Consider the following 24968-nt stretch of genomic DNA (forward strand, 5'->3'; position numbering starts at 1 on the left):
TTGTACTGTTGTAAGTTATTACTCTGTTATTACAATCGACTTTCAGAGTGATCACTTCATACAATAGAAAAGAGTGTAAACTTTGGAAGCCCAGCGGTAGTGGACTAAAACTTGCGATCGTAGGTCGCGGGTTCAATACAATGTCATATAATTCATATTTTGTGCATTAATAATATTCGACTGCTACTGCTCATAAACAATTTTCCAAAGGATGGGCAGCAACTTCCTTTGTATAAATAAATTATTCGCCAACACGCCTGCCAAAAGCTGACGATTATGGTAAATCCCCCCATACATATCTTTCTATGGGCTGAAACGGTGACGAACGATATAAAGCTTTTTGCTGAAAAATGAACTATACATTCATACTTTCAATATACATACATTTGTAATAAATTATCTTATTTATATGTTTATTTTTATTCGCGTAGAAATAATTATTTCAACTATTGTCTCTAAAAACTTAAAATTTTCTTGATTATATTACGCATGTCGCAAAATTTTTTACAGTTTAACTTAACAACTTAACTTGATAACATAAAAAAGATTTTACATGATGGTGTTTTCGAAATTAACATAAACTTATAGATGTGTTAAAATATATATAAAGAGCGCTGTCTATAACGGATCTGTATTTATATATAAAAAGAACAAAATATTAAAATCATCATGAAAAATACATAAAAATACGTTGATGAAGATACTATATCTAAATATAATTTAGAAGTTAAATCTTAATGAATAATTATCCTATATAATACATATGACACTGCAAATGCCGGGTCAACATTCAGGTCAAACATTCAGGCAACACACAAACTCTAACATATAAATCGCGTGACGCAGTGGGGGCTTGGTTGGAAATCTTTTGTCGGGTCAACTTAGACCACTATAAACTGTAGATTCTCCACTGATTGCAGCAAATGCTATGTAGTGTGTTGAGCATCGAATACTTCATCATGAAGCCTAATTATTTATTACAGAAGCAATTTCACGTTTCACCTAACATATTTGAATACACGATAGAGAAAGGGATATTGCTGAACACGCTATATTCATTTATTTTCTAATTTCACTGATATGTATTGTCACAAAATTCAAGAATTTAATTCCGTAGATATGATCTAAGTTGAATGGAGCTATGATAAAACGTATTAAGTAAATAGTATATATATTACTCGTCGTTTCTGCACTTAGACACCTTGTCCGGGCCTCTCCCAAGGATATTTACAGGGGATATACAATATTTGCCGAGGACGCTGCTTCCCATCTTCTGGAAACTTGTCTGTGGGCAATAGCAATCCTGTATAATATATGCACTAAATATAAATTCTTTAAGATTATACATCGAGAATCGGACCGATGACCTATGATGTTAAATCGCACCACTGGGTTACCACTTCTCATTTATATTACACATTTATTATTACTTATACATACAAGTACCTTTAGGGGGATTAGGGGGACCGGAAAGTAATGTCGTTTCAGTCGACATATTTTACAGAAAAACCGATTGATTTTTACAGCACCGGCATTGAAAATTTGTATACTAGATGGCAAAAAGTTGTTGATAACAAAGGTGAATATATTGTTTATTAGAAATAAAAACTTGTTAAAAATGTAGTCGTGTGAATCTGACTTAAAAAAAACAACAATACTTTCCGGTTCACCTAGTACAAATTTCATTTGTTTTATTAAATTTTACCCGTGTATATAAGTATATGATTTTCGATTCAGATATTTGATTAAAATAAAATAGTAATGGCATTAGATTGAATCATTAACAACTCACAAAAATAGAAAGCGATCGAACGTAAAAACGTTAATTTACGGCAATGACTTAGAACAACGGAAATTAATAACCTTGAAAATAAATCAGTATTAAATCAAATTTAGATCTTAAACTTAGCGCGTCATAGTGCTTTTTGACTTGAAGATAATATGAGTAGAATAATAATGATAATTGAACTAGGTACTAATTTGACAAATTGCTTTGAGGAGAATTAAAAAAAAATATAAAGTAGTAATAATGTTCAACAACACTACTGAAACATCCGCTCTTGAAATTTAATAAAACCAGGTTACTAAAAATATCAGATCATTGATAGCACAGCGACAGAAGACTGAGACTTGCTAACGTAGGTTACGGATTCGATTGCCGGAAGACAATCTCATGTAAATCACACATTGTGGTTAAATTATATAGGATAGCCACTGTTTGCTAACAAATTTCCAGAGGATGGGCATTAGCGTCTTCAACATTTCATAATATCACACTGCGAGGCGATAATGATAATCTCCGTATGTATATATATATATGTATGTATGTATATGTATATATATATATACATATATATGTATGTATGTATGTATATAAATATATATATGTAAGTATGTATACGTGTATAAGAGATTTGTACGTATACCATTGACTCAACACAATATTTCTGGAACTATAAGGCTTAGAGATTTGAAATTTGATTGGAGTGTTCCTATTTCATCCAACAGTAAAGGTCATCTATAAGTGAACATATTTTTAAAAATCCCTCTTTAACGGACTACCCTCAAATTCTCTGAGGGTCGTCCATTAAAAATACGCATATTTTCAAACTATACCTCTTATACGTATAAAACAAGTGGTGAATATATTTTTTGGTATGTAAAAAATATTTAACAATCAAATAATTTAAAGACATTATAGGAGGAAGATAATTAGTAAAATATAAATTTAATCGTCGTATCAGCTCCCTGCAAAGTTATTATGGTACGCAGAGAACACTGCCTCCCATTCTCTGGAAATTTGATTATAAGTAGTGGTAATCTCATGTAATTAATGCACAAAGTGTAAAATACATAAGATTGCATCCTGCGATTCGAACGCGTGATCTACAACCGGAAATCTCAGTCTGCTTCTGCGCTACCGTTGTTCTTGAATAAAAATAATAAATAATAAATTTAATTTGAGATGGCAATTACTTTCACACATATGAGTATTCTGTATGTTTAATATTGATTGATGGGATTAACATAAAAATGATGTAAAATCTGTAATTTAGTTTGTAAATTAAGAAATTACTTGAAACACCCAAGCAGTGCGATCACAGTTATTAGGGATTTGGGTCGAACAGTTTATAAATTTAAAGTAATATCTGTATTGGGCTTAATCATACATGAGAGGAATGAAGTGATAAATATTTCGCAACCGGCCGCTGTGTTTCGAGGACATGTGTTTTTTAAACAACCTTGAACCTCATTCAGTGTTAGTATAATTCTATTATTTAATCAGACTTCGTGGATTATTTGTAAAATATAAAATTATGCGTAATGTGTATCAAATTGTTTAAATTTTTAAAATATTCTTCCAGTAAGCAACATAAAATCAGATAAAATAGGAAACATATGAAGTAGTAAAGGTTAAACAGCGATTTATTATGGAACACCATTGATCGACTTGGTTTTTCTTCTTTGACTTTTCAGCCCATAGACGCCTCCGGCAAGTCATGTGTCTTCTCCCAAAGATCGCCACGAGCTATGGTCCTTTAACAAGACATGACATCGACTTGGTTAATATGGAAAACACAGCGTGTGGTCATTAATTAAAAGAAAGGGTCGGAGATGTTTGTACATACATATATCCATTGCAATTGTATAACAGATATCATAATAATAAGTACATAGTTTTTTAATACATAAAATATACAGTAACAATACAATATTTATATACATTTAGTTCTATTTATAAAGTTATTGATTAAAATCGACGACTACTTTATTTCTAATTAAATTATTTCTCTTAATTAAATAAATCGAAAGTTTTTTATATAAATAATAAGAGTATGTTAAAATAAAATGCATTAAGAGAGATAAGAAAAAATAAAAATATGTATATTTAAAATAAATATAGCGGCGAACCGAAGTAATTTTTCTTCGAAATGCGTATTATTATATTAATATTACGTCAATTCAAAAATATCTCTAATACTGTTATTTTCTGAATTAATATTTCTATATTTAAATTGCAAGGATTTCACATTAAGCAATCTGTTATTTCGTTAATAAGATATAATTACACGTAGTTTTTTATCTATTCTTTAATTTAATCTGTAACATGTATTTTATAGCAAATCAGAGGAAACTTTAAGCGAATTTTACAGTTAGATATTCTACCTCTATTTTCAATTAATTTTTAATAAGTTATAAGACAGGTTTTTTGCCGAGATGTTATCAAGTCAAAAATATATACCTGTCTTTCGGCGTTATATAAATAATTACATTTTATATGAACTTAACATGTTTCCTGTGAAATTACTGGTCTAATAAGATATACTATCTCATGTCAAAGGTGACTAGCAAAAATATGTGTTTTTATTGCAGTAGAAAGTGACGATACGAGCAGGGCTTTCATCAGATAGTAAATATTACGGTCCTCGTAACAATATGATGTTAAACAGGCTTTTATTTTATAACCTTGAGGCACAATAGTATTGCTTATCCACTACTGGTGGCATATACATGGTGGTGGTGCTGAAGTTTCTATAAGCTTGGTCACAAATTTTCGCTGTTGGCCTGATGACATTCATATCTTCAGTGGCAGAGAGATCACAGAACCATGACTGACTCTGTTATAATTCTACGTTTATTTTTTCTACGTTTAATTTAAGTTTTCTAATAATAACATCTGTATATTACAAAATAATAATAACATATTCTTATTCATTTATTCATTTGTTCATGTTAGCTGATAGACACCCAATAGAAGGCATAAACCTCCACCAAAGATGGCCACGATGTTCTGTTTTGAACTGCCCCTAACACCAATTGCCGTCGGCAACATACTCTTATTACGTTGGTTAAGATGGTAGTTTCGAGCAGCGAGCGGCAAGCATTGGTTTTCAGCACCTAGCTTCGTAAGATGCCAGTTTAAAATGCTAATTACCATGTGACAAGTGATGTTACACATCAAATAATATCTTGTGTTTCTTTGTGTTTGTTTGTGCATAATGTGCATCAATTATAATGGTCAAATGGATTCAAAAATTGATAGCGGGTGTGAGTCAAGTTTTTTGCAGCAAGCTATCTCTTATGTAAGGCATTTTTGTATTTTAATTTGATTTCAATTATCTGACATTTACAATATGCGAGTTGGTAGCAAAACGATTATAGCGCATAGTCTATACACTCTCACAGTAACAAAATTATTCGGCTTCATTATGAGATTATTGGGTCTATTTATTTCATAGGAAACAATAAAAGAAGACCAAACCGAATAGTATGTTAATTGCTTTTTCGGACGCATGAAAATTAAATGTCTGAGTTCAATAGATACCACTTCTGGACAGAGCACTTCGTTCCGACATTGATTATGAATGAAGGTAATTAGACTAGAACTTTACGTATATATCTGTGTTTCTGTCTAGTATAAAAAAATCATTTAAAATAGGTCCTAAAGTTTGTCATTAAGAAATAAATCGCTACTTAGCACTGCCAATCAGTGTTGAAATCATTTTCCATTTCGCATCTTTGCACACAATGTAACACACCATCAAGTCCTTATGCAAAATGTTGAAAGAATATGATAATAAAGGTGGTGATGTAATATCCCACTATCATAAAATACGAAACCACAAAAGTGTGAAACATACTCTCGAAGGCTAAGACGGATAAAGTAATATCCATACAGTACGGAAACTCGCATAAATGTCAAGGTTTTAAAAGTAATAAATATTTTTGTTTCAAAGTTATTAAATTTAGTCATAGTTTAAAAAAATTTTTTCACTTATTAAAACTTTTAATACCTTATAGAAAATACCTAGAAAAAGACAATTCATATACAATAGGCGGTCATATCGCTCGAAGCGATCTCTACCAGACAACCTCTGTATGAAGATGAGAGACATGAAGGAGAGGGTAGTTTAGGGTGTCCATACACACAAATACATAAATTACTATACACACACATATACAAGAATACTTGCATACACACAAACACACACATACATATATATAAATATATATGTATATATATACACACAAGTGTCTGTGGAAAAGGTATTAAATAAATACCGTTAAATAACAGATGCTACTCAATATACTATTTTAGACTCCAAGGACTCTTTTACCATTTTTTAAATTTATCTGGACAGCGGTTTTATTGAGTACATTTCTTGGTAAATCACAAAGTACAAAAACCCACACGGTGACATCATCGGTAGAAGCGTTCAGCTTTTTACATTGCACGTGCGATACTCGTGCAACTCGAGAGGAATATTAAATTTAGCTTTTTCGTGGAATCCTAAACATTTAGGACATTGTGCGTCGAATAGCGTGACGCATTTTCCGTCTCAAGTATGTAAACTGTACTGAATATAAACATCAAAACATACGCAATAGCACGCCCTTGTTTTTGTTTCGGAGAGATATACTTCTGGTTACGCTCAAAATACCTCTGCGGTACGAACAAGGTTGGTTTTCTTACCATTAAAACCTTTTTGGTGGTCATCTTCTGTACCATTAAAAACGCCTACGTGCCCAACGAAACGCACGTATGCTAGTACCGTTTTTAAGCATATCCCAATTTTTTGCAGCCATCCGCAGGGTTTGAGAGAACCGTGGAGGCCTCCATCATAGGCGTTCATAAAATCGAGGCCCCTTTTAGTTGTATTTTATGACTTACAAAGGAAACCTTAGTCATATGTTAAGTAATGATTGAGCTAAATATAATCTCAACTTAACCTTTTTAAAAAATTATAAATTTTTTCAAAAATTATTATTGTTGAGAAAGTCATATCATTTACCATCGTTTACAATTATGTATGGTTTTTAAAATGACTACTCAATAACAGATGCAACGTCTGATAACCATTACGTATAAAAGAGAAGCATTCGATGATGTTATAAAAAAATTCTCTTCCACTTTATATTCTACTGTTAATTTAATGGAAATTTTTGTATCAAGCGCTCCATGATTTGCTTTTCAGCAAAAAATTCAAAGCATTAATAAAATTATCAGTGTAGTTATCGAATTAAAATGTTTTCCGCTACGGACAATGTTTGAAAAGGGTTAATATCGTTTGAAATAAACTAAACGAATATAAAAAATAACTTCATAAAGTTTCGTATGTGAATAAAACGTAAAATTATGTAGTTTGGCAAGCTTTTATGACGTAGTTGAAAATGTTGAGCGAAAAGTTTTATAAAATGTTATAGCGAAAGCTTTTCGAATAACAAAACGACATTAAGTTTCATCATAGAACAAAAATGTTTTCAAACTCTTTTGAAGATAAAAATTGTTTTAAAAGCCTAACATATTCATAATTTCGACTTTCATAAATTTTTTTGTAAATTTCATCACTACTTGTAAAGGAAGAATAACATTGTGAAATAATTGTCATATTCCTGTACAAAAAAAATTAAAAACCATGGACATACAGTTGAATTATTTCTCAATGTCTTACAGTTGTATTTTTCTTTACTGTTTTATTTTTAGATTCTTATTCTTTCTATTAATTTTTTACTTCCATTAGCTCATAGTATCTTAGACAATAGTGTCCCTGTCATTCATATCTTTTTGTCGTCTCTATACGACGTACTGCAATACTCATCGGCGACTCAAACCGACTCTCTCCCAACTCTTATATAGATTCAGCTAAAATATCTTCAGAAAAAAAAATCTTGGTGGAAGGTTATACTACGCAGCATTACAAATACCTGTCATAAGTAAGAAAAGGACCAATATTTAGCCACTTCCGCATATGCAGTGGTAGTCGTGCAACAAAGTGCACCCCCCGCCAGCCCGCTGATAAATGCGTATGCGGCAAACAATGCGAATTACACAACCGCCACCGTTAAACCACTCAACACGTGTTTCACCCTTCCACGGGGCATCTTCAGGAGTTATGTTACATCGATTAGTGCCAAACACAGAGGCAACGTTAACGTCAGCCAACGTGCTACTATTTATCAGCGGGCTGGGACTACCACTGCGTTTGCGGAAGTGGCTAAATATTGGTCCTTTTCTTACTTAGGATGGGCTATCGCAAAATAACGCTATTAAATATGTGCTATATTTTATTTTTTTACACCGATTAGTGCCAAACACAGAGTGTGGAAGTGGCTTAATATTGGTCCTTTTCTTACTTAGGATGGACTTCCGCAAGGTAAAGCCTGATTCCATTAAATAAATAAGAATTAATCAATATAATAGGTCAGATGACGCATCTGATCATACTTTGTAATTTATTTGCTCGCGAATTTCGGATCCGTAAGTTCTAAGTTTAAAGAAGCTGTAAAAGCCAGAACGGCTAACAGCGACCAACATCAATCTAATATAGCCCATAACCAGTGGCCTGGTCATATATCTTTTTTTATCATCTCTATAGCGGCATCGGTTTAGCTATTACTGGTGCTGGTACAACCTACTCCTCTACCAACCAGTTTACTAATTAAAATATTTAATGTATGTATATTATTATGTATTTTATTATTAATTGTTATATTATATATTGTACATAATCAGTTAATATCTGTTTGATAGAGTGAGATTTATTATTTTTATTATATTAGATTAGAGAGAGATTTGATTAAACACGCCAGCTATTAAATAAAGAAATATCAAAAGTAAAAAAGTACTCATTTATAAATTTTGTATTGATAACTACTAAATAAGTTTAATCACAGCGTACACAGAAGGATATCCTTTTTCGATTATTCAGTACGCTTCCATTAATATTCATCGGTTATTTTAAGAAGTGGGGGGTTAAGCGGAGTACGGTAGGGGGGAGATAGTGAATGCGTATAAAGCAGCTATTTTTAATGAAACGGATGCGGCTGGAGAGCTCATTGAGAATGTAGGTCAGGCGGCGGTATGCAACTGCGGCAAAGTGCATTTTATTTCGTAGGTAGAGATGGACACGCGCCACTAGTGGTTTGAGAACGTTTCGTATCGAAAGAGATCTGTTAGGACGTGCCGATAATCCATCAGTTAATTTAAACTGAATTTCTAAAATTCTATATTTAAATTTAAATACATTATTGACATGTCTTATTGATGACGAAATGACTCTACCACTTGTTTTGCATGATTTGGATAAACACTGGTAGCCCAGCGGTAGAAGACTGCGACTTGTAATTATATGCCGTGGGTTAGATTTTCGGGATGCCATCTTATAAAATTCACATTTTGTGCATTAATTATATACGATTATCATTGCTAATAAACAAATTTCCAGAGGTTGGGCAGCAGTGTACAATAATACTATACTACAACCGCCAACTCGCCTGCCTAGGGTGTCAATTATGGTATATCGCCCCATAGATCTTGGAGGGAGGTCTTCACCTTATAGTGGGTATCTTTGGGCTGAAACAACTAACTGTTTGGAAAATAATGCCGCAGATCTGGAAAGAACAGGCGAAAGAAATTCATACTATATGTTCTTTTGTCTTTGTATGTCGTATTTTTCTATTATTGATATACATCTGTCAAAATTTATTTTTTTAAATCAATATTAATAAATGGCACATTTAATTGATATTTAAGCTTGCACGAAGGAAAATTTTTAATGTTTTTGTAATAAATAAATTCACATTTTCGTATCAACATTACATATTCATTATACGGGAATTTCTAAAAATAAATTTGTATGTTATTAAAATCAAAAACTTTTCACCTATAAGTAAGATTTTATAACTTACATAAATGCAACAAATATTCATTTTACAAACATTCGAATATTTCGTTCAAATATATTTAAGTTGGACCGTATTACTCACGCAAAAGAAATGTTGCTATAAATGGAAGCGATAATATGTTTCACGTGTTTAAGGGATCAAGTTGTAAACAATCAATATCAGCTGCAAAGTGCATTCAAAATAACTTCCTAGTACTGGACCAGCTTAAGTTGAACCCTCAGGTTCTTACTACGAATTCTCACTTTAAACTCGTGCGAATTTAAGATGACTTCTCACTCTAAATAAAATCGGGCGATCTATTCAAAAAATTTTAACTCATTTTCCATAGGGGATGTTTAGTCTATTATTTATATATTATCCTTACAGGAAATTCAAGACCAGGAATTTCCTAAGAAATCGTCATTTTCTAATCCGTTATCAAAAACGAAATGCACGTTGCTGAAAGTTGTTTTTGCAACTAATTCTTTAATTTATTTTTGCAACTATTTCATATATTTACCATAAATTTATTTTGAAATCTTTTTTGCAAAAAATACGTATGCTGTATGGATATATTAGAACATTTTGTAAATAATTTTAAATGTGGTGGAAGCGACAACTTATAGTATTACGTAAAGGGCAATGCGGCAGCTCCAAGAAAATAGGGTTGCCAACTTCAATCTAATTAACGTTTAAAATTTTACACCGGATGTCTATACAATAACAAAACATCTTGATAATTTTGATTACTAGCTGATTGATGTAACTGCTGCTATTCCTGTAGGGTAGGATATAAAATAAACGTTATTTCACTTTGATTTTCCAGTCCTATCCATCTTAAACATGTATAAATATCTTTAATTAATTCAGATTGCTGACAGATTGTGACAGATAAAATTATAAATTCTCAATTCTTTGATTAAAATAAACGACTTAATAATGATCATTATCATTTCAGTCGTAAGAAGTCCACTGCTGGACATAGTCCAGACACAGATTTCCAATAACATAGGCCACAAACGGCTTGCATCGTGCATTTTCCTATGAGTTTAACCATATCATTTGTCCATTTTTGAGTGAATGTCCAACGCTGCACTTCGTCGCCATTACGCCCATTCATTGGCCTCTTCTAAAGACCACCAAAGTGACCGATCTTATGCTGCCCACATTCAGGGACTTCCCGAGACGAAACTAAACCTAATAAATGTCTACCCACGTCGCATCTACTTGCTCACGTTCGCCTCTCTGGAACATTCAGCTCCAACGGCTATCAGTTTTGCAAGCGATGTGGCCCGCCCACTGCTAATCCGACAGCTATTCCAGCTACTTGGGTTCTGCTTCTGATCTCTACATTTGTAAAAGTCTTCCTCAAGGTGCGCTTATCGATTTGTAATCATGGTTATGATTATTTTTTGTCTATAGTTGTAGAACGAGATTCTTAGGAATATTTCGTAAATGAAATAAATATTTTATCCGTAGTGACAGCCCTGGAGAGTGTTTATTTTCCATCCGCGTTGAAGTATGCAACGGTAGCGATGATTTTATGCGCTACGAATGTTTATTTTGATTTGATCTTGAATACGATTGGTTATGTTGTTAATGCAATTTACGGCGTGTGCTGATGGCGGTTGTTCACCCCTAAGGCTTTTGGGTGCAAATAGCAATGTAACTGAGTTCCTTACCTAAAGCGCCTTATGTTATACTGTAGTACATAGCTGATTAAAGGATCCCAATGTTGAAATTTCTCTTAAAATTTCTCGCCTTTATTAATTTTACGCTAAGCCAACAATAAAAATCGCTATACGTCAGCGGCGTCCTTGCGAAGAATACACAACTTCTAATTTGTGACCATGGGACAAAGATGTCACTAGTACAATCCCTTCTCCTCCCCATCCTTGATTATGCCAATGCCAGCTATATCAATATTACTGAAGAACGTCTTAAGAAGCTCGAGCGCCTAATGAATTTTTGTATTTATACAATAAGCTCGAGTGGTTGCCGATTCGTAATCGCTGGAATGTCCGCATATTCTCCCTTTTCTATAGCTTAAATCTATATTTCTTTTATACGAGAAAAAATTGATAAGTTGCTTAGATCAACTAAGAACTTTAAACTGACTAGGCCTGTTTATTATACTATTTTTATGGAGAAATCTTTCACTGTTGTCGCTTTCAGTTTATAAAATGAATTACAAGAAGCAATAAGATGCGCTAAATCGCTGTCAGCTTTTAAAAATATTATTAAAGAGCATCTAAAATAAGATATTTTGTTATATTTATCCGTATTTATGAACTACATTTTCTTTTGTATTATGCTTTGAAATGTGTAGTGTATTTTAATATTTTTATTTGTTTTATTATGTATACCATAAACTGCCCTCTCCTTCATGTCTTTCATCTCTATTCAAAGATTGTGTGGTAGAGATCGCCTCGATCGATAACACCGCCTCTTGTATAATACTTCTATATAAATTGTATCTTTTAATAATAATTATCTGTTATTTTATCACATTTCCTTTTTATGTGTTTTTCATAGAATTTTGGTGCACGAAAAAGTTTAAATAAATATATATATATACATAATAAAATCTTCTTACTTTAAGATTGAATAAATAAATAATTTTACGAAATATCTTTTCACGAAGCGATTATCGATATATTATAACAAGTAAACACATTCGCCAGCTCTGTCATTGGTTTGAAAACGAAAGAATTAAATCTTAATTTATATTAATTATTTGCTACCTTATTGTCCCTTTTGATGCAAAATTTTATTGTTTACGAATTAAATAATGTGTATACAGCAAATTGTTTACATTTTGTTTATATTATCCAATAAGGGTCTGAAATACCGATAGCCGTAATAACAAAGTTCATCCTGGGACCATTAAAGGTATCATTTACTTACATTTACGGCTATCGCGAATTGCCGTCGTGGATCGTGAATTGATATTACATTTAACAAACATAACATTTCAGTTAGGTGCTATAAATCTATCCTTTGATACCTTGTAATAGAATTGTAAATCCAATGTTAATAGTTTTTAAGAGTGCACAGAATATGTTGCCTATGTGTCCTGCAATATGAATGCGTACACGAGCTGTCATGCAAATGTGGATAGGTTCTCAGAGATGTTCCGACGTTGGCAGCTCTCTCGTGACTGCCTTTCTTTGGTAGAACTATTATTTTCATGTTCTCATCGGAATGTTTTTATATATCTCTTGACAAAATAGGGCTTATAAACATAAAAAGACTATTTATTAAAACGCCGACTAATTTTAATCAATTTTCAATTTATTTTTAAAAAACGTTTTATCGAATATGAAAGTTATTTGAATAGTTTGTATAATGTGCAAAATTTTAGCGCTGCTATATTAAATTAATAAAAAAGTAAAGGACATGACACTCGCTAGGTCCTATAATGTTTGATAGATTGATACCATTGTCAAGATTATATTTAAAACATTAGAATGTTTTATATCTGAACATACTCACCATGATGTAAGCGATCAGATGCTTTTATATTTAATTATTAATTTAAGTGATGGACTTGGAGCAATGATTAAAAGTATGTTTTTTATAATCTGTGCTCATAAAAATAAAATAAATGAACATAACAATTAAAATATGTTTCTCGTCTTTGCAAATTCTAAATTGACAACTTTCTGCAACAGATGTATTTCACTCAATCTCTAATTAATTAAAAAAAAATCGGACAATAGAAAAGCAAGTCACGATATTGTTTCCATGCAACAATGTTCTTTTATTTGAAAATCGGTTTCATATTTCTTCTTATTATTTGTAATTTTCACTGCCACTATTTTTTTTTAATGGGTGCGGTGTTTCTGTTTATAGTCGGTAGTTTTTTTTTTATTTTTGTATATTCAATTGTGAAAACTTATTCGAGTAATGCATACCATAATTATACATATATTGTATTCATAAATACTTATGTTTTACCTTTTGAATTTTAATAGATGTAATAATATTTTTAAATTTGTTATTATAACCTGTTAGATAGAAGATATCTTATAAAAATGAAATGACTTTTTTCTTTAACATTCTATTATAATGCACCTGAAAAGCGTAATACTAAACGCTTTCGCTTATGTGTTATAATCAATACCTTATTATGATCAAGATAACCGATGCACTTAACAGATAAACTTAAGCGGAGCGATCTTAGTTTTTAATTATTGACGGGTTGACCGATGCGCCATTTATATTATATGTTAGTGATACAAAAAGTTTTCCTCATTTGAAAATAGTTTATATGTGTCAGATATATTTTACAGTAAGAATTCTTATATACACTTTAATTTGCGGCTAAAATAACAAACTAACTTCCAGTCTCCGAGCGAAAACTACGCATGACTTTAGTGCAAACACAAAAAACAAACTTGAGAACATTTAAGTTGAAGATTACTTAAGATTCTTATTAAAAGTACTCACTCTGCTTTGAAATAAATGCCTTTGCCTTCATTTCCTCTTTAAGGCGCGTAAAGATCCTTCTCTATTTTAATATTACACTACCACTACAATTACGTTGTCACTGCTCCTTATTTTGACTACGATATACAGGTTGATTGCTTACAGGTCTGAAAGCCTTAAAGTGGTGTGTGTATAACTTTATTTACCTTCCATTAATGTATCATACGAGAACAGTCTGGAAAAACATGGTAGCAGATACAGACGTGATTGACTGCGACCCTTAGTTCAGTTCAGGTCGGAAATAGGTGTAAAATATTTACATCTTTTTGCTTTCTAGTGTGCTATATCTTGACCCTGAAAAGCCTTTATACTAATTTTCAATTATTCTGTATATGAACATGCTATAAATAAAGTGACCTCCGATTTACCAGATTTACATTTGTTTACCTTGCTTTTTAACATGTTTAGGTTAGTTGTAATAAACTGCGCACGCGTTTCTATATTTGGTCTCACGGATCATAGTATGGCGAAGTCATTGTCGACGAGTTATTTGGACAACGTAGGCGGTAAAAGAATGAAAACAATAGAATCTATTTTTAAATTAGAATAAGTGGTGGAGGTAGATTAATTTTAGAAGGCATTGTATGTGGTACTGTACCATGGTACCTATTTGTGTTACTAAATAGGACCACAAACGATTTTTTGTTATATTCCAATAGTAGCAACCGATCGAGTCAATGTTCGGTCCGTATCCGCTTAACGCGTATTGAGTAACAACTCAAGCCGCGGTCTTCGCTTGGTTCCCTCTAGTCACTTCAAGGCACGGTCTTTTCCGGCCTAAAACATAGAGAGACCAGACACAGCAATGCTTTGCTAGATTGATGGTTTCTCAAAACCACTTGACGACCTTGTATTAAGTGTCCTATTGGAAGTCTATGGCAAGGCCTTTGTTCTGTATTAGACGTCGTATGGTTGAAATGATGATGGTTACTACATGTTATGAATATTACATTTAAAATGCCTGTTGTTCTTTTTTTAAAACAGTAGAGACTTTATGTCAACTATATTTCTACTATTAATACTTAACAATAAAATTACTGTTTACGAGGTTTTTGCTTTGAAAACAGACACTGGTAACTCCTTTTAAGCGTATGAGCCTGTTCTAGAAGATTCCGTTCTATTATAACTAAGAAATTACATTTTAATTCTAAATAAAAATGTTATAAAGAAATCGTTGATTTAAAAGGTATTGACATTTATATATAGTAACTTTGAACTTTTTAAATCATTATCAGTACTGGGATTGATTTGAATTTTCTGTAGAGTAGTTTGGACTTGATCTGATTGTTGTCTTTTTCTCGAAAAACAAAAAAAAACTAATTTTGTGGTGTCAACAAACTAAAGTTTATCTACTTAAGCGTTGTCAATAAATTAAACACGTAACACTAATCATCCGTATAGATTTATCAGCAGTCTATCTGACAGGAGGCGTGCTAAAACCGTACGCGCGACATTCCACTCTATTTCCGTAAAGTGGACTAACGGCTCAGGACGCGCTGGTAGGTATTTTAATAGGGACAGAGGCCAGAGGAATGACGACCAGTTTAGAGATAGAGCTGTTCGAGTAGCGATTGCATGCGTCGTCGGCCTGCTGTTACTCTGTTCGTTTTTCATGTTATTTACAGAAGACTTCAGGCGCCATACTCAATACATAAGGTAGCATCATTTGTCATTCTATAACTTTGTTATTTAGTTCGCACATTTCTGGGGAGTATTTTGAATAGCAGCCAGTATTTGAACGCCTACATTTATATTTACTGACCCTGTTATTATCACATTTTAACACGGATAGAAGACAGTTACGGTTGTTAAAATATATTAATCATCTAGAATTATTTTGAAAATAATCTTGTTACCAGTGTTTTGACATCTATCACCCAAGGTAAGAGATAGACAATGAGAGAAGAATCAACAATATCGGCAAGGTATTGATAGTAATATTTTCAACGATCTCTAATGATCTGTTACGCTATGAACTAAAGTACAGAATCCTTCAGGGAACCCTTATAAGCGCTTGTAATCATGTTTTCTTTTATATATGAAACTAATTTTTAAAGAACAGATATTTCGGTTCCACCGTCATCTTTCATTCATAAGATTTACGCTACTGTACACTGGCCTCCTCCATAGATTTTCAATAAGACCGCTTGAAAGCGTATGCAGCGTCTTTTATCGACCTTTCCATTTACAATATAGTAAAAACAAATTTGTTTTTGTGTTTGTTGTTTCGATAGATTGTTTAATAAATGTGCGATTCTTACAACTTACTTAACAGAAATCCCTCTTTCAACAGTCTGTGCTCAGTAAATGCGAAAAAAAAACATAAACAGCGATGCAAATAAAAATTAATATAAAATACCATATCCTAAAATAAATAAGTAATATCCTAGGTAGGAATCAATGTAAAGAAAAGATTTTAATCCTAATTCTAACGAATTCTTGTCCTTAAAAAGACAGAAAGCAAAGCAGTAAGACATAATTAATTTCATGAATAAACTCTCATAAATTAAAATTACCATGATAAGCACATAAACTTTTGTTATCTTAAATCTTCCATCGACGACACAAGTAGGTTTTACCAGCATATTAATATCGCGCTTTATGCGACTGTTAAACGTAAACACATAAACATTAACGAGAAATTAAGATGGCAACATTCCCGATAATGGCAATAGAGATTAGAGTGAGACTTCATGCCTCGTTCAGACTGGCTATTTCAACTGACTGACTCAACTCGCGGGTCGAAAATAAATAAATCGAACGGTGCTAACTCGCCTCGTCGCTTCGCTCTTACAAAAAGGACAACGTGCAAAAACATTCGAGTTCAGTAAATCGGATCGGCTGCCAAGTTCACAGCTGATTTATGGCTGCATCTGCGAGCGCTGCGTTCTTTATGCGTCACCGGTTGCATGTGCTTTGGTTCTTAAGGCTGCGTTCACATTTAAGCTCTAACATTCTTGAAAAAATACATGTTAATTAGTCATATTAAAGTTTTATACACAAAAATAAATTTAAAAAATATGGATACATTACTTGTTCACTTCGTTCAAGATGCTGTTTGCTGGTCGTCTCCAACCGGACCTGTTTTTAAATCTATGGGGTAGGACCATATCAAGCAGTGTACGAAATAACCTATGGTTAAAATAATGATGAAGTCAAAATTTCAATATTTCTTTCGTTCGTGGTTAAATTTTTGCCTATCGAATTAAGGTAGTCGTCCAGCCCATTGAAGCCCTCTGCAAGCCATAAGCCTCTTCCAAAGATATGTAAGGAGGGATGTACCATAATCGCCAAACTTGGCAGGCAGGGTGGCGATCGCAGTATGCTATTATAGTACGCAGAGAACGCTGCTAGTGATCCTCTGGAAACTTGTGAGCAGTGGCTATCGTACATAATTACTGCACAAATTATGAATTGTACAAGATTGCATCCCGGGAATTGAACCCGCGACCTACGATTGTTTGAAGTTATATATAAAATATTCAGTTCGATAGTGATATTAACAATGTGACAGTTTTATATAGATAGTAAAAATTTCTAATATTATTTGATGTATTTTTATTTTTAAATGAAAAATATTAATTATTGTTGACACATTATTAATATTCATAAAAAATGTGACCCCTTGAACGCATCCTAGCATAGACGGATGCGTCGACTAATGTCACGTATCCATTTCTTTCGATTCGTATGTTATCTATCAACCGCTGCAGATGGTGAGGAATGCTGCTAGGTGTGGTGGTCACTTTATCTGCGATCAGTTTTTTGTATTTCCTCTCTTAGGTCGATCAGTTTTTACTATTTGTTTACCTTCCTTATTTTGACGTCTTTGACGACTAATATATATATGTCTTTAGATATAAATGATAGCATATATACCGATATTTATTTATGACCAATAAAATACATTTGTATTTAAAATGATGATTGGTTATAGGTTTAAAAATTTTAAAGGATTATATTCTTTACACCTATTTTCGATCAATCTAAAATAGTTTTATTCATTTATTGTTTATGTTGAAATGCGACAGGCTAATTAATTCTGGCATATATAAATCTGCAGAGACATATAGTAAACAATTATTAATTTTAATATGTATTAATTCGAATTTGGAACACGCTTTTTCTTACTTTATTAACATAACTTGTATATTATTTCTGAAACCATTGATTTTTGAAGCTAAAAGAGCTATAAATACATTCACCGTTTTCAAACTTTTATATGAGGGGGACCGGAAAGTAATATCGTTTCTGTCGAAATATTTTACAGAAAAACCGATTGATTTTTTACCGCTCCGGTATTGAAAATTTGTATACTAGATGGCAAAAGGTAGTGAAATGAATGATAATGAAGGTAAATATATTATTGATTAGAAATAAAAACTTGTAAAAAATGTAGTCGTGTGAATTTAACTTAAGAAAGCGACATTACTTTTCAGTCCCTATAATACATATAACTATATATATTATGTAATTTTGTTTTTACTATTTATGAAATTCTGTGAATAAAAATATGTTTTTATTAATATTTGCAAATGTTGTTAAATATATTAAAAGCAAGATCAAAAAGGTTTTATTCCTAATAGTGTTGATACCAACTTCACGCGACGTTACAGATAAACCTACATCTTCATTACTCCTTCACCGTCAATTAATTCGCTGTGATATGTTATTACGGCAACTGGCCGTATATTTACCTTTTTAACGACATAGCAATCTAACGGGAGATCATAACATTCGATATGATGACGGCGCATCTGATAATTTTACAGTTATGTTTGTCAAAATATGATCATAAACTGTTTATATTATCTGTATTACGCTATTTATAACCTTCGTAAATAATTATATTTTAAACATAAATAATTTTAATTGGACGTAATAATTTCATTAGTAGAAATGGTTGATAAAAGCATATCAATGATTACATCTAATCGATTATTTGGAATTAGTAATAAATTGATTCAGAGACGAAGAGATTCGTAAATGAACGAAAGCTACCGATATCGCCCAGTGGATTAGCAAGTTGAATTGACAGTGAGCAGGTCATTCAGCGCGCAGAAGAAATGGCCGCTGGAGCCTTAAGAATCTGGAGCAGAAATCATGGACCTGCGCAGCTTACGATATCCGCCCATAAAGTGAACAGAGGACCTTGTTAAAATCGTCGAACGATGCTGTATGCTGATATCTACGAACCGGTTCCATTAGAAATCTATCGAGGAAGTCTATGTTAAGCAATAGACGTCTTACAGGTGAAATGATGTCACACAACAAGGGTACATAAGATGGACGGAAAACTTTGTTAACAGGATTGAAACACGCTGGGTACAGGCCATTTCCATCTGGTCCTGTTGATAATCTATGCGGGAGATAAATGTCCAACAAGGGTCATATTATGGTTGATAAATAAATCGGTAGTGAATATGTATAGTACTAAATATAATACCATGGCGATAATGTAAATGAACTAGTCTAATGACGCGTAGCAATTAAAATATGGTATTCTTCGCAGTATGTGTAGCCAAGTCGGTCTGACAATCGAATGCAGCCAGCTACAGGGCTGGGTTTTTTTAGTTAACATCTTTTCCTTGAACAATACCATCACTACACTACTCTACATCTGTTAGATTAAATAACCAACTATAATATTCTTTTTTCTTTTGTTTGCAGGCAATCCAAACGATAAAGTGCTTTATGGTCGACCGAATAAAAGGCGAAGCGCTTCGTTTCCTGCACCGAGATCCCTGGACCGACGCCACTCACTGAGGATATTCGGTTCCTCCAGCAAATACCTTCAGCGCTGTGCCTCCACGCGGAGCTTGCACCACAAGAACGTTAACACCACCGACAGCTCCTCTTCCACCGACTACCCGCCCAGCGTTGAATCTGCGTCGCCAAGTACGTTCTCATCTTCCCCTATCTTGTATCTTTTAACTCCTAAATAATAGATCATATTGTATCATTAAACTACTTACTATAAGACGGTCTTGTACCATTAAACTTCTTACAATTTGATTAATTTTATGTCATTTTTTTGTTAAATTAAGACAAATCTTTGTACATATGTATAAGAGATCGAATTACGAATGAGGAGATTCGTAGACAAAAGAAAGTAATTGACATGGTCCAGCGAATAGGCAAGTCTAAAGGGCGGTGTAATGGTAGCTTTGCGGTCTAGGGTCCTTAAACTTGTGGAGTAAAGACCACGGTCCACTAGACACAAGGTGGCTTACTAAGGTTGTTGGTAGTTGCAGAGAGCTAACCGCTTCCAAATGGAAGTCTGGAGAAGGCTTACGTCCAGCTGTGGACATCTTAAAACTGAAGCAGTCCTAGAGGACAGTTACTGCAAAGTGTTTTAAGCTAATCATCTCAGTATCAGTAACCCTTGACCAAAAAATTCTTTCCCTTATTTCTGAGTAGTTTTTATTCTTATTGACTGTAATAGATTTATAGTGTCAGGATAAATGGAATTTACTTAAATCTCTATAACGTCTGTAGAGTATAAATGTTGCGTTGTTTTTGCAGAGAAAGCGTCGTTGCTGTCCCGCTTATTCAGACGAAGCGGCCGCAGCAAGGCGGCGCGCGCGATGAGCACGTTCTCTGCGCAGTTCCCGCCCGCCGACTGGTTCAACTCCAAGGCCGTGCACCTGCACTGCGTCGCCACGCAGACCAACTCCAAGGTTTGTTTTTACACTCACCAAGACATATTACATTTTATGGTACTACAAATCAAAATTCGATTCGATCAACGTCCATGCTTGATAAAATTAAAACTTTCAAGTAATTGTTTAAGTTTGACCTTATTTTTTGAAATTATGTTAAAAAAGACCTTAATTATAGCAAATAAAAAATATAATTAAAAAATAATTTTACTTGACGCTTGCATAAGATAATGTCTCCAAACTTATTAGAAATAGATCGCATTGCTCTGAAAATGAAATCTTTATTTTATTTATACTTACGTCTTACAGGCAAACGAGAAAAGCCCAACCTAAAAATCATTATCTTATCTAAATACAAATAATGACTTTTAAAGCTTATTACTTATTTTATCAATTCCTTACTTTTTTATTATATAATTAACACCATTTTCATCATCATCGTTATATCAGCCGATAGATGCCCACGGCAAAGCATTGAACTCCTCCAAAAATAGCCACGGTGACCTATCTTGCGCACCCTCATCCAGCGATTTCCCACAACCTTTATTTTGTCGTCGGTCAACCTAGTAGGAAGTTTACCCAAGCTGCGTCTACGGATTCGTGGTCGCCACTTGAGAACGAAATATGTCCATACTTACATCCAACATAAGATCAATTTACAAAGGAAGTTACATAAACATTAATAAAATCAGTAATTAAAGAATATAGTTACTTTACATAAGTAATAACATTAAGTATTTTTCTTTCATTTTCAGGAGTCCCTACAGAGTCAAACATCTTACGTATCGTCATATTACGACGGCTCGGAGATAAGCAACCGATCGTCGACCTTACCCCGAAGACACAAGAGACACCTTTCCACCGAGTCAGGACTGGCCGGCTCCACTCACTATGACCACTCCCCGGTCAGGCACTCCAGCCCTAGCTCGGGAAGTCTGCCGCGATCGACCTTGAGCAGAAGCTCCACCAACAAAACTATACTAGACCAGTTTGGATCACCTCAAAGGAATGATAAATTGCGGGATAGCCCTAGCGGAAGCCTGAGGCGAGTAGATTATTCAGACAACGTCATGTCTACTAGTGGACCGTCAAGTTTAGAAAGCAACACCCAGCGAACTCCGCGCAAGGAAAAAAACCCAGATAATTCTCCGATGAAAAGAAATTACCACACTAGCAGTAGCGGCCATTCCAGCTTAGAATCGCATATCTCTGATCGCACACTAAAGCCTTCGCCTAGTCACAGCAACGGAACAAACGGATTAAGCAGAGCGCAGTCACTTGTCAAAGTTCAAAGTCTTCAAAGCTCCCCAAAAAGTCTACACAAGTATAGGGCCTCGAAACCGCCGATCGTAGGAGGCGAGACAGTGAAAAATGGCAACACTTCACCAAAAAACTGCCCAAACACACCCAAGAAAGCCACTCCGTTACACAATAAGACACTCGGCTCCAAAGTCGAGAATCCCGCTACATCAGTGCTAGCCAGCTCAAATTCCAACAATTCGATCACTTTAAAAGTCACCACCAACACGATGTCTCAAAACGGTGGCACCAACACCAAAGTCTATGTCCAGAATTCCCCAGTGAGGTCCGTAATCACGTTTGAAAATGGAAAGGTTACAGAAACGAGCAATGGAAGCAATATTTACATATTTAACGATGACAGGCAATTAGTTTCTGTCTCTCAGAACGGATCGAACCAACCGGCAAAAAACCCAACGGAAACTTCCTTTGATGTGTGCGTTGAAAAAAACAAACAAAAATTTCAAGAGCCTGAATCTGTAAAAATGCAAGAGAACAAATTCATTAAGAATTCAATCAACGATACGGGTATGAACAACAATCGAAAACTTTCTTTACAAATTGGTGCTACGAACAATAACAGTTTTGTATACAAAAATCAATTAAATAACACTAACGAAGCCGCTTCAAACCCCGCCTCGCCTGCGATACATAACAACATTCATAATATAGATGGCACAACTAATAGTAACCCGTCTACTCCCACAAAAAGCTACGATAACATTATTGGATCGCTGGGGAGCCTGAGATACCAGAAGAACTCGTTATCATCAGCGAACAGCGGACTACAAACGAATATAAATTCGAATAGCGAATTAAAAAGCGTAGACCTGTTAAAAAAGGCTGCAGCGTTACAAATGTTGAACGGCCTGCCGAACGTGAACAACAGAATGAGTACAGAGTCAATCGCAAACTTGCTAACGAAAGGCATCGAACAGAAGCCAACGGTTCTGGGCTCAGAACCCAATCTAGCTCTAAAAAATCAGGAACCTCTGAAGGATATATCGACGGAAAAAATAAACTGTATGGAAAACAAACAAAAGAGGTACAGCTTAAGCCAGGATGTGAAGAAAGAAAATCAAGATATATATAATTTCCCCAGTTTGAGCGACTTGAGCTTTAATTTTACTAGTTTAGCCGCACAAAAAATATTAAAAGGCGTCAGTATAAACAGCGTTGATACGTTGGTCGAATTAAATATGGCCGCTAATTCTGAAAAACAGAACAATCGTGATGTCGCTGCCGTATGCACTGATTTTGGGCTTGTATAGTTTCTGGCATATGTTAATTTTGTTTAAAATGTACAATAGTAGTAATAACATATGAATTAAGTTAGCTTAAGTTGCTCGTAACGACTTCATTGTTAGACACACTATGATATTTAGTTGAAACTGGTACTCATTTGAGATATTATATCCTAAACTTACGAAATTATCCTTTGCTAACTATTATATCCTCCTAATGGAATTATTTAGTCTTACTAACTTATCATCGAAAATATCGTTGTAGAAATTATGTAACTCAATATTCATGTATACATAATATCATTCTTAGTTTGTAGCTCACTCTGAATGTAATGAGACAATAACAATTACATTTTATTGACTAAAATGGTGGCCTAATGTGACCCCTCCAGAAGAATTTAGTGCCTATTTATACACAGTATTGGTAGATATACATGCACTCTTCCCCTCCACTATAGAAACTATCACATTAATTTCCTCCCTAAAAACACATTTCTCCTATGCACCTGCACTCTATTTTGTGCCATTACAAGTTTTCCAGTGAAGTTGAGTACAAACTAGAATACCTTTCTCCATTATAAACAGAATCCATCCATCAATGATAACTTTTAAGGATGGTTTGTAAAATGTTTGTCATGTGTAAGTGCCATATATAAAACTGTATTTAACAGATGTGATGAGCGGATCTGGCAAAGGTATTGGTATTGGAAGATTGGTATCAATTACTTTAATTTGTTCGCTGCACTCAAAGTGCGGATATAAAGGGTAATATTTATTCATTAGGAATTGTAATCGGAAGTCAATGCATACTAGTTTTAAGTGTTCAGTAACGCCATTTGTAAAAATGTATTAACAATAGAAGTTGATGCTTTAATATTATGGTTTTATTTCAAACAATCCCTATTTATTTCTTTTTTAACACCTATATTAATGATAAACAAAAATAATCTTTCATAGCCTCAGGATGAAGGTCTATGTACAAAGTGTGTTACAAGTGATGACTTACTACACACGTGGTCTCTCACTTCGAGCCTTATTGGCTAGCTCAAACTCATCGATCCATGGAGAGAGTTATGCAATGGATTTTTTTGCGAGATCGAACCAAATTGATGAGATATGTAAAGGAGTAAAAATGACCAATAGCCTGTTGGATAGGCATGTTGAAGTGGACAGTCAACATTTACATATAAGGTGGAAGATGTACAACCTTGTTAAGGTCATTGAAATGATGCTGGATCTATGGGTAAGACCCATGTCCAGCTGGAAACATCTTATGACTGATTAAAGAATAAATAAATAAAGATTATGTCATCATTACACTTTCGAAATTTTTGCCATTGGTTGTGATTATAATTTTGAAATAATTTTAAAATATTTACAAAAGTATATATGAAATTATCATATTTAATTATGAATTAAAAATGTCATAACATTCCACAAATTCAACGCGGATACTAAGACATAGTTCATAATCTAATGTTTTCCAAAGTTACCTGGTTTTATTCTATAACATTAAAATATATTGAACCCCGTATTTTATCATAGCTATTGAAATTTATAATCTTCATTCGCATTATATAGGTAGCGGTTTTAAGATTGAACAGAA

At 33.6% G+C, this 24968-nt stretch overlaps 1 protein-coding gene across 1 annotated transcript in view; it reads left to right on the forward strand.

Moving 5' to 3' along the window:
- The window catches only part of ko (Stork-head domain-containing protein knockout), a 218576-nt gene extending 194385 nt beyond the window's left edge, over nt 1-24191 (forward strand). Inside the window, exons 7-9 of the mRNA XM_068774161.1 lie at nt 19828-20055; nt 20683-20837; nt 21575-24191. Coding sequence (XP_068630262.1) covers nt 19828-20055; nt 20683-20837; nt 21575-23389 — 2198 coding nt within the window. The 3' untranslated portion in view covers nt 23390-24191. The remainder of the gene's footprint in view (nt 1-19827; nt 20056-20682; nt 20838-21574) is intronic.
- Nucleotides 24192-24968: the final 777 nt, after the last annotated feature.

The sequence above is a fragment of the Battus philenor genome, unplaced genomic scaffold (assembly GCF_028537555.1).
Source record: "Battus philenor isolate CCGP_79_NKW_IND1 unplaced genomic scaffold, ilBatPhil1.0.hap1 SCAF_7, whole genome shotgun sequence".
Lineage (NCBI taxonomy): Eukaryota > Metazoa > Arthropoda > Insecta > Lepidoptera > Papilionidae > Battus > Battus philenor.